General features: G+C 53.4%; 2 protein-coding genes across 9 annotated transcripts in view; one reads left to right on the top strand and one right to left on the bottom strand.

Annotated features, from left to right (window-relative positions):
- Nucleotides 1-3,364, top strand: part of SH2B3 (SH2B adaptor protein 3) — a 25,982-nt gene extending 22,618 nt beyond the window's left edge. Inside the window, exons 5-9 of the mRNA XM_030887472.2 lie at nucleotides 43-134; nucleotides 216-307; nucleotides 385-599; nucleotides 673-844; nucleotides 940-3,364. Of these exons, the coding sequence (XP_030743332.1) occupies nucleotides 43-134; nucleotides 216-307; nucleotides 385-599; nucleotides 673-844; nucleotides 940-1,235 (867 nt within the window). The 3' untranslated portion in view covers nucleotides 1,236-3,364. The remainder of the gene's footprint in view (nucleotides 1-42; nucleotides 135-215; nucleotides 308-384; nucleotides 600-672; nucleotides 845-939) is intronic.
- A 600-nt stretch (nucleotides 3,365-3,964) lies between these two features.
- ATXN2 (ataxin 2) overlaps nucleotides 3,965-10,433 on the bottom strand; it is a 58,402-nt gene continuing 51,933 nt past the window's right edge. For 7 of the 8 annotated variants that reach the window (XM_045296878.1, XM_045296880.1, XM_045296879.1 and 4 more), the window contains 4 exons: nucleotides 7,548-7,693; nucleotides 6,849-7,076; nucleotides 5,147-5,315; nucleotides 4,323-4,434 (listed from right to left, as the gene is read on the bottom strand). In XM_045296878.1, the coding sequence (XP_045152813.1) occupies nucleotides 4,406-4,434; nucleotides 5,147-5,315; nucleotides 6,849-7,076; nucleotides 7,548-7,693 (572 nt within the window). In that variant the 3' untranslated portion in view covers nucleotides 4,323-4,405. Of the gene's footprint in view, nucleotides 4,435-5,146; nucleotides 5,316-6,848; nucleotides 7,077-7,547; nucleotides 7,694-10,433 lie in introns of all 8 variants that reach the window. The other variant, XM_045296882.1, reaches the window with a different exon arrangement.

The raw sequence follows: 10,433 nt of genomic DNA, 5'->3' as shown, positions 1-10,433 counted from the left end.
ACAGCCTGGTTGCAGAGCCTGTAAGCTGCCCTGCCCCACCAGGTGAAGGACCAAACAGATGTCATCTTTGAAGTGGGGGATGAACAGCAGCTGAATGCATGGATGGCTGAACTCCAGGAGTCTGCTGGCAGAGGGTAAGGCCCAGGCACCAGTGGTCCCAGTCTAGGAGCCCTGCCCTCTGCCCATTCCTCACCCCCTTTCTCCCCCCACAACAGGCCCGAGAGTGACTGTGAGCTGCCAGTGCCCTCAGCCCCAGGCCCCTGCCCAGCCAGCTCCCCTGAGGGAAGCACAGACTCACTCAACCAAGGTGAGTGCTGACTCTTTGTCCTGGGGTCCCTGGGGGGAGGCATGTACCATCCCCACCACCCCTGTCCTTCCTGCCAGGTGCTTCTCCTGGGGGGCTGCTGGACCCAGCCTGCCAGAAAACAGACCACTTCCTGTCATGCTACCCCTGGTTCCACGGCCCCATTTCTCGAGTGAAGGCAGCCCAACTGGTCCAGCTGCAGGGTCCCGCAGCCCATGGTGTCTTCCTGGTGCGGCAGAGCGAGACCCGGCGCGGCGAGTACGTGCTCACCTTCAACTTCCAGGGCATTGCCAAGGTACATCAGGCGGGGCGGCCCCAGGCTGGGTAACGCAGGGGTCCGGTCCTGAGTGTGCGCCTGTCTCCCACAGCATCTGCGCCTGTCACTGAGCGAGCGTGGCCAGTGCAGAGTACAGCACCTGCGCTTCCCTTCCGTGCTGCACATGCTCCACCACTTCCAGCGCGCACCCATCCCGCTCGAGTGCGGCGCCGCCTGCGATGTCCGCCTGTCCAGCTACGTGGTTGTCGTCACTCAGCCACCAGGTGGGGCAAGGAGCTGGTGGACCCAGGGCACACAGGCCTGTGGGCAGGCCGTCACTTACCCTAACAGGGGTCTTCTTCGTCCGTTCCTTGTCTAGGTTCCTGCCACACGGTCCTGTTCCCATTCTCCCTGCCCCGCTGGGACTCAGAGCCGGGCCTTCTCCACCTTGGCTCCCCTGCCTGTCCTTGGGGGCCGAGCCCTGACACGACCCCCGGCCACTCTTCACCCCCTGAGCAGATCTTCCACCGGGTGCCTTCACCCGAGGAGCTCGCCAACAGCCTGCGGCTCCTGGAGCCGGGGTCAGACCCATGGGCTCAAGACTCAGACTATGAACTGGACACATCCTCTCGGAGACGTCTGCGGGCCGTTGACAACCAGTACACACCCCTCTGACGGGCAGCTGCCCCAGGGCATCCCCAGGAGCCCCACTGCCACCTGGCTTCCTCCTTCATCGTTTACAGATGGAGTCCTGGTCCCCTCGCAGCTCAGCGCTACTGAAGGGTGAGGCCTAGCGCTTGCAGCGGAAACCTGTTCTCTTTCCCACTAGGGGTCCGTCCTCAGGAAGCCCAAAACACTAACAGCCCTGGATTCTCACCTGGCTCTCACAGGGGACCACACCTGGCCCTGCCTCTCCTCAGCTTCAGGACAGTGCTGTCAGCAGGACAAGCTAAGGTCAAAAATGATTTTTAAACATTTTACCTCAAGATTAATTTTTTTCCCTAAGGATTCAGGTTTCTAAACTGTTGCTTATTCATTGCACTGTTTAAACTAACCCCTGTGCGATCCACTTCTGCAGCCAGAGACAGCTATGCAAACCCTCCCTGAAGGGGCTCACCGCCCCAGCCGACACACTGGCTTTTCTCGTCTCCTGCACTCTCAGGACAGGCCCCTGTTCTTGCTGTGCAAAGAGGAGCGAAGCATGCCTGTCACCCTTTCAGGGAAATTCAGGCAGGGTGGCAAGAGACAGCTCTACCCTGGTGCCTTATGAATAAAAAACTGGATTTTGATTTTAGCAGCTTCATGGTAAGAATTAATTGGAGGAGTCGTGCCCCACCCCACCCACCAGCTTCTAGTAAGCCCTTCACCTGTAGCCTCTATGGTTTACTAAACTGACCCCCGGGTGTGTAGTCTCGGCCGTCAATCCCAGTAGAAACCACCCTCTGAGTATGACACCACCCCCGCCCCCCAGCTGGGTGCTGGGGTGTCCTGCAGCTATAGTTGCTGAAGGGATGGGTACATGCCACCTCCACCTACCCTTCACTAGGCACACCATTCCCATAACTAGTGTGTGGAGAGGACAGCAGCTCTGGACAGCTGCCCAGCTCTCTGCAGAGGAGACACTTCTAGGAACAGGGCTGTTGTTTAGCAAAGGATAGCATTTGTAGACTGTAGCATTCGCACCCTGTAGTCCCAACCACCAGAACTGAGGGGGGCTTGGGCTGCCCTCTATAGTCAAGATTCCCACTTCCAGAACTTCCTGAGGGTTTGTTTAGGGGTGGGCAGTCAGTTTCTTATGTATCACTTTAAAAATTACAAGCCCCAGTGCTATGACAGCAGATCCAACCTGATCAGATCTAAAGCAGCCTGTTTCCTACGTGCCAGTAGTTGTGTACGGCCCAAAGGAGCAGTGCCAACCACTTTGGAAAAGCGAGGAGACATGAGAGCGCCTCGTGCAGCAGCCAGGGCACTGCCACTTGTCAGCCACCTCCAGTGGTAGGCCCAGGCAAATTGGCTGCAAAGCCTTTGTAAGCTCTGAACCTGTCATGCAGAAGTGGATGTCACCCCCTCAGACTGCTCCAGGCTGAAGTATCTAAGAAAATGTACCCCAGTACCCCTTCCTTCCTGAACATGGCCTTGTCACCAGCACAGCTCAGACCTGTCCTGACAAAAACCCTCATGGCAGGAGGCGGGCCACTAAGTCACTCCATGCCGACTTTCCACCCCACCCCCACCCCTCCCGTTATCTAATGACAGGGAACAGGCATGCTGGACAGCTCTCTGGGACAGCCCCCCAGCACGGTCACCTCCATCTGACCCCAGACAGCTCTTCACACTAACAAGTCACCAGCACCAAAGAATTAAGTTGACTAACCTGCCTTCAATTCTAGACCAGCAATCCATACGGCTTTGTCTGGTAGAAATCTTCTGCCTTGTTTTTGACCATTTCTGGACCGTGTAGGAAGAAGAAATAGCAGTCATTATAATCTTGGGCCAGAGAACACTATTTTTACTTGTTTCTGAACCTAAAATCAAGGCCTTGGCCTCTGCCCTGAGGGTGCAACTGAAATCCCGCCTGCCCACTTTCATAGCACCCCCACACCCCAGGGCAGAGGGACCAGACGGTTCTCCACTGCCCCTAACCAGGACACACGTGACAGACACATCGTGACAACACAGATGGTGGCTGACATTGTATCTGGCAGACTTCAATGTATTATTGTTTTATGTACTGTACGAGTAACTTATTGCTATTGTGTACAAATTGCTCTATGTGAATTAAAAACCACTTTTCAGAACCTTGATTTACTGCCTTGCTCTTTGACAGTGGCCTCTATCAAGCCTCCCTCTGCTCACTGACAGGTGTCTTGGGGGTGCACACAATCAGCAACTGCACTCCCTGCTGGTCAGCCTCTGCCCTCCAGCCTTTTAAGTCTCTCCTGCCCCCTACTGGTGCCCAGACCTCAGTCTCCTGACCCGACTCAGGGCTTCTGCAGAGAAGGGCAGCTCATGGGCTTGGAGGTGTCACGAGGGCTGCAGGCTCGGCCCTGCCCAGCGCTGGGTGGCTTCCTCCTCCAGCAGCAGGCTTCTGGTCCACCTCGGGCACTGTGCTCCCTTGACTCTTTCTGGAGACAGTGTGAACCAAAAAAAGGTGAAGAGCGATTTTTTGACAGCTGCCTTCTGGCTCAATGGCCAAGCTCCTGCCACACGGGAGCTCACACAAACATACACTACCTGGGTGTCAGTTTTTAAAACTTTTTTTATTTTTAAATTTTTTTTAAGTTTTTATTTTATATTATCTACAAAGTAAAAGTCCCCCCCCCCTTAACTTAAAAGTTGGACCACTGGACACAGTGATCACCTCATCAAACTTGATTTATAAATAATAATCCGTCAGATGACGGTAAGAATTTACTGAACTTTTTTTTTTTAGGTTTAATAAAAGGGCGTTCCAAGTCTTGATTTATGTTATAATAATTTTTTTTTTTGCAGTAATAGCAGCAAGAATCACTCTTGTTACTTCTTTTGCTAGCTGATGTGTTCATGACTGTCAGAGGATCATTAGAAAATAAATAACTTCCAGTTTCAGCAAGCAGAGAGCTGGGGTGCTCAAGGGGCTGAACAGCATATGGAATTATGGACTAGCCCACAAGTTCCTAAATGCCGCTATTCGGTCCAATTTCTTCCACTGCAGGGTGAACTGTTAGCATTCCTATTGGATGTTACAAGAAATCAACGTATTTTTAAAAACAAAATCAATGAGATTCTAGTTTTCTGTGCTTCCGGTTGGTAGAAGCAGTAGCAGGGCAGAGGGGATCTGGCCTTTCGCTTCCTCCAGGGCAGCCTTACAGCTGCTGTTGGTGGTGGGCTTGTACTGCAAGAGAAAAAGGTGAACATTGAAACAGGAGGCTGGCAAGCCCAAGGAAGCCTAGTGTCTGCAGCACGCGCCTGTGAGCCCCTCCCGCTAGCTGAACGAGGCTCGTGACACGGTGCACTCTTACCCTCCCATCTGCACCAGGGTGGATAGCGACACACCAGTCAGCCGTAAAACCATCAAGACTTGCTGCCTGTGAGGCCAGAAAAAGGCCTCACCACACCCCCTCCCCAGGCTAGCCACGCACTGGCACTGCTCGCAGAGCACTGGTCCCCTGTGTATAAAGCCATGGCTGCCAGCAAGTGGATGGGAGCTGCCGCTTGCCCTCGCAACCAGCACACAGCACCTGCACCTCCATGTCCTCAGAGCTCCACTCAGGCTCCGCCCTAGTGACAACCCCCCACAGGTCCAACTGCCCTGCCCAGCCTGTAGTACAAAGAAGGCCACCTGAGTCCTAGCATGCGCCAGCCACCCAGACCGATGCTGCTGCTGCTTGTCAAGCCGAATCCGGGAGACCACAACACACAGCCGAGGCGCCAGAAGCCTCGGACCCTGACACTGAGCTGACCGCCACGGGCCCGAATGCACGCGCTAGGACAGGTCTCGCTAGCTCTCCGATGCGGAGCATGAAGCACTGGCCCTGCCTGCCCTTCGCCCTGTGTGAGCAGAATGCTGTGGGTGCCCCGGCGGCCCCTGCACACACACGCCTCACCTGAAGGGTGCGTCATATAGGGGAAAGGCGCTGTTGTCGAGACTGGAATGGGTTGTAGTGCACTTTGAGCGAGGGCGGCCTGGGGACCGCCGGGTGGCTGTGTCGTCATTAGCATCATTGGCGCATGGGCAGTTGGATGAGAAGGAACCATTCCTGACTGTACATGAGCCTGAAACAGAGAGCTCTTTTACGCATACAGGCAACATCTCCGCTTACACAACATGTCAACTCCTTGCTCAGGATGGGGCGCAGGGGGGAGGGCAGTGGTGGGCCATCAGGCCGGTCTACTCTTGGGGGGCTTTGCCAGGCAGTCCACAGACATGCTTCACTTTCCAGCAGGTCCGGCAAGCTGGGGCACGGGCACCCAGCGTGGGGGGTTTACTACCTACGGCCCTGGGCCTGCCCAGGGTGGGGCCTCACAAAGATCAGCACTGAGCCACTGGCTGGCCACCTCTCGACTAAAGATGAGGCAAGATGCAGTGAGGCCTGAGAGCCTCCCTCCCCGTAAACCCTGTAAGGACAACTCCCCATTCTGATGGGAGAGCAGGCAGGGCAGCTAGGTTCCCTCCTGAGAGGGACCCCTCTGGGCCACCCTCCCCTGCTTCCTGCCTACTCAGCAGCACAGCTCGAAGATAAGCCTGATGGAGGAGTCAGGTGGAAAGGTGGCCAGAACTGTTGGCCTCTGTCACGCAGCCCCTGGCAGGTTGGGCTTCCCAACAGGAGGTAGCCTGGTTCTTTCAGCACAAAAACACAGCGAAGTTTGAGGCACCCTGTGTTCACCCTGAGCTTCCCTGTGTTCACACATACACCTCCAAGCCAGCGGTCTCTGCTAGCCCCCACAGGGCCCCTGCACTCTGGGAGTGGGCTCAGCCACACTCCACTGACCACACCAGCACCCCACCCACCACCAAAAGTACGTCACCAATTCCAGCGCCCACGGTGCCCCAAGAGCATCAACCGAGGCCATGCCAAGGATACAACGGGTCAGCTATCGGGTAACTGAACCCAAATGGCATTCAGTCAGGTGGGTCTAACCTAGACCCGACCTAAGGGAGTCTTATTGAAACAAAAACAAAAAAGCAACCAACCCCATCTTATCCAGCCAGTTCACCCCAAGAGCCCCAGAGAGGGCCAAGGGCAGCCACTCCAGGGGAGGAGCAACCACTGCAATGACCAGCCCCCCATGCAGGAGCCCACTACTCTGAGGTGAGCTCACTATTGCCCAGGCAGCTCTGGAGGACGTGCTTGGACCTGGAGCTCAATGCACCAGTGCACACGGCCACACCCTTCAAGTACCTCACACAGCCACCGAAGATAGAGGAAGAGGCAGGAACAACCTTCAGAGCCCACCCGCCCTGCCAGGGGTGTATGCGTACGCACATGTGTACAGGGCAACAGAGCTTATACACAAAGCCAAGCAGACACAGGAAGGAAAGGAAGGGGCTGCATTCCAGAGTCAGAGGTGTCTGTCAGGTCTGAGCTGGGAAAGGCGCAGGGCTGACCCACCAGCAACACAACTGAATCCATCACAAAACCACACGATGTCGGTGCGGGCCAGACCACGTGCACTGCACAGGCAGAGGGGGTGGGGGCGAATGGCATCACACACAGGGTGTTCTAGCTAGGGCGTGTCTGGTTCTGATGCTCTAACAACCTCCACAGTTGCCTGGTCTGGACAGAAAGCTGGAGACGGCGGGCTTACCTGAGGTACATGGGCCATGTGGGGTGGGTTGGTGTACGCCGGCTGAACGTGGGAAGGATGGATCGTAAAGACAGTTTGTTGTGCTGTTGGGAAGCTGTTTTGTGGTGACTGCGTGTTGGAGGCTGGTGTCATGGAGGGGGGTGTTGGCGCGAGCCCCGCATGGTAGATGGCCGACTGCTGCTGTGGACTGGCCAGATGGAGGGCCTGGGCCGCCTGGTGCTGATGGTGCTGCAGACCAGCCACAGAATGGGGAGAAACATGTTATAGAAGGCAGGTGGCAGGCACACCCCCAACTGAGCTCTGCACGTGAGCACGGCTCCCCAGGGCCGCCATCTAATCCAGCTGCCTCTGACTGGGGAGTTTCTCTGGGGAGCAGGAGGCCAGGCCTCAGTTCTAGACTCTCACCCAGTACAGCGCCCATGAGTTAATAGATGTCAAAGCTGACTCTTAACTATGACGCTTAAGATATAAGTACAAAAGAACACAACTCTCAGATACACTTGACTACAAACCCCCACTAGGTGCCACATGAGATTTTTTACCTTGTTTCTGACCCGTGACTATATGCCCGGGAGCCCAGGTGGTCGCACAGCTCTCAGTTACCCAAAGGAGGGAGGGAGGGAAGAGGGTGGGCGGCCATGGGTCTCACATCAGGGTGACCCTGCACTTAGAACATCCGTCAAAAGGGTTCCTTCTCACCTGAACAGGGCTTGGGGCAGGGTGACTCCCACCATGCTGACTTTGCTGCTGTCCAGTGGGGGTGGCCGAGGGCTGAGGATGTGGCGTGTGTGGGTGCAGGGTGGCGTTGGGGTGTGCATACTGCTGGGCAAGGGAGCCGGTGGAAACTGGTAGAGAAAGGAGAGTGCAGACGACAAGTGAGCGCTCCCATTATCGCGCCTCTGCTGCCCACTCATAGCTGGGCCAGCATCTAAGGGATGCCCCACCAGTTGCTACACTTGATCCCACCTTTCTCTGTTATTCTTCCCTTTTTTTTCATGAATGCTTGTTTACAGAGTAGATCATAGTTTTACATTCAGTAGTTCACACCTGGCTACTCCACCTTTCTTGAAAAATATGTAGAGCCAATACATATCAAGCTAGCCAATACATATTCACATAACATAGCTGTCTACGTTTTAAGATAAAATCAAGTTAGTTTGAATTACTCTTACAACAGTCACACTTTGCCTGGACAAAAGGCAAGAACTCCTCAAAATCAATCACACACACACACACACACACACACACACACACACGGCAAGAATTCCTCAAAAATCACACACACACACACAAAACACACACACCCCAGAGTCGAGGGCATCATCTGGCTGACCTCACCATGCTACTGCCCTGCAGCCGCCACCGACACCTCAAAGTGGGCTTGTGGGTAGGAGCTGAAAGAACTCTCCTCTCGTATGAGGTGGAGCCACAACCCTACAAACTCCTGTGGCTGACCATAACAGCCACTCTTGTCAGTGTCTCTCCAGGCCCGCTGCTCTACAGAATCCAGTTGGCGATGCTATGTTTTGTGATCAAGAGTCCGCTGTCCACAAAGAGACTGAACCCAAAAGCCCATCTCGGTTACAGCTACTCCTGGGTACAAAGTAGGGACATCAGGCAGAAATCCAGATGTCCACATCTTCCAAAAAACAGCACAGCGAGAATCAGGAAGATGAAACGTGTTCATGGCTTCAAGTGACGACCATTCATCTGTGACACAAACCTGTCCATGATAAGGCAACAGGCTTAGGATGGTGCTCTTAAGACACATCTGGAGTAATGCATGACTCCTAGCCTTTGCTCAAGAAATCAGTCCTAAAATCCTTTATAAACTAAGCCCACAAGAAACAATTCCAAGATGTTCCACCCACTGTTGTGTAACGTGTCAGCAAATACAGGCCTGTGAGTGTGGCAGGGAGAGGCAGACATAGCTGTGGGATCAGGCACCCAAGCTCGGTGCTCAAAGAGGCCAGCCGGCTGTGTACCCCATCTATGTGGTGCAGAGGGGTAGGCATGTAAAGCTAAGAGCCACCAGCACTCCAGTCCAACTCCAAACACATCACTTACCAAGGGAGTAGGGTGAGGCAAATGGCCAGTGCTGGAGACACCTGGGCGCCCCGCGCCAACACCACAGCTGGCTCAACACTCAAAACTCCTAGTGTAACTCAAACAAAACAGACTCACTTACACACTTGGGAACATTTTCTGACCATAAGGTTCAACCTGCTGTTAGGTTGTTACCTGTCATCAGGTCAGTTCCAAATCACAGCAACCCTGGATAACAAAACGAAACCCTACCTGGTCTTGCGCTATCCTGGTGACAATTGTCACCAGGTTGGAGCCCATTGTTGCAACTACTGTGCCAATCAATCTGAAATCTTGTTGAGGTTCTTCCCTTATTTTTGCCAACCCTCTACTCTCTCAGTCATGTTTTTACAAGGACTGGCTCCCACCCCCCAAGCCACCCCCTCCCTCCCCGATTACATGAGCAAAATACACAAGACAAAGTCTTGCTGTCCTAGCTTCTAAGAAACGTTCTGACTGTAGAGCTCTTTCACACATATATGAGGTGACTGAAAACACTATGGTTTGGGCCAGGTGCACCTTAGCTCTCAGAGTTGCATCTTTGCATTTTAACACTTTCATGAAGTCTATCATTTGATTTCTTGACTCCTGCTTCCATGGGAGCTGATTGCAGATCCAAGTAACACAAAAACCTAAAACAACTCCAATCTTTTCTCTGTTTATCATGATGCTACGTATTGGCCCAGCTGTACAACACAGGTTTTTGTTTTCATTACATTGAGGTGTAATCCACAGTGAAGGCCGTTGTTTCTTATTTTCATCAGGAAGTATTTTTTCACTTCCACCAAGCAAGCTCATGCTATCTGCATTAATGCAAGTTGTTAATGCATCTTCCTCCAGTTCTGATACCACGTTCTTCGTCAGACAGTCCAGTTTACCGAACGATCAGCCCAGCATGAGTAAGTATGGTGGAAGAATACAACCCAGACCACACCTTTCCTGATGTTCAACCATCTGGGGTCCACTTGTTCTGTTTCAACAACTGCCTCTTGGTCTATGTGCAGGCTCCACAACACAATGACGTTAACAACAGTTGCCCTGGTAGACCTATATTAGAAGGGAAGTATTTTTAGGAACAGTTGGTGACTTTTCCCCTGGAAGCCGGGAAAACTGATGTACTGAACACTTTCTCGAGTGCCACAGTCCCCGAGTCTTAGGGAAATCTGTCTCTTCGACCTCACTGGTTTGATTAAAACCCCACCTATCACTATCATATCCAAGTAATTTACTTCAAAACCCTCTGGTCACTGACGGGGTCTAATGGTTTAACATACCAAAAAATCTTCAAACCCCCTGCCATCTGGTCGATTCTGATTCACAGTGACCCTATAGGGCAGAATCTAACTGCCTGAGACCCCTGTGGGCTTCCAAGACTGTACATCTTTACGAGTAAAAAGCCTCGGCTTCCTCTCACAGAGCTAACTTTGTGGTTTGCAGCCCACTACACCACCAGGGCTTTTATTAATTCTGAAACCTGACTTTGCTGTTCACGCGCGCACG

The sequence above is a fragment of the Echinops telfairi genome, unplaced genomic scaffold (genome assembly GCF_000313985.2).
Source record: "Echinops telfairi isolate 266 unplaced genomic scaffold, ASM31398v2 ScPeMD7_7412;HRSCAF=8450, whole genome shotgun sequence".
In the NCBI taxonomy this organism is placed as follows: Eukaryota; Metazoa; Chordata; class Mammalia; order Afrosoricida; family Tenrecidae; genus Echinops; species Echinops telfairi.
Note: the sequence above shows the minus strand (reverse complement) of the source record. Positions and strands in the feature narration are given on the sequence as shown.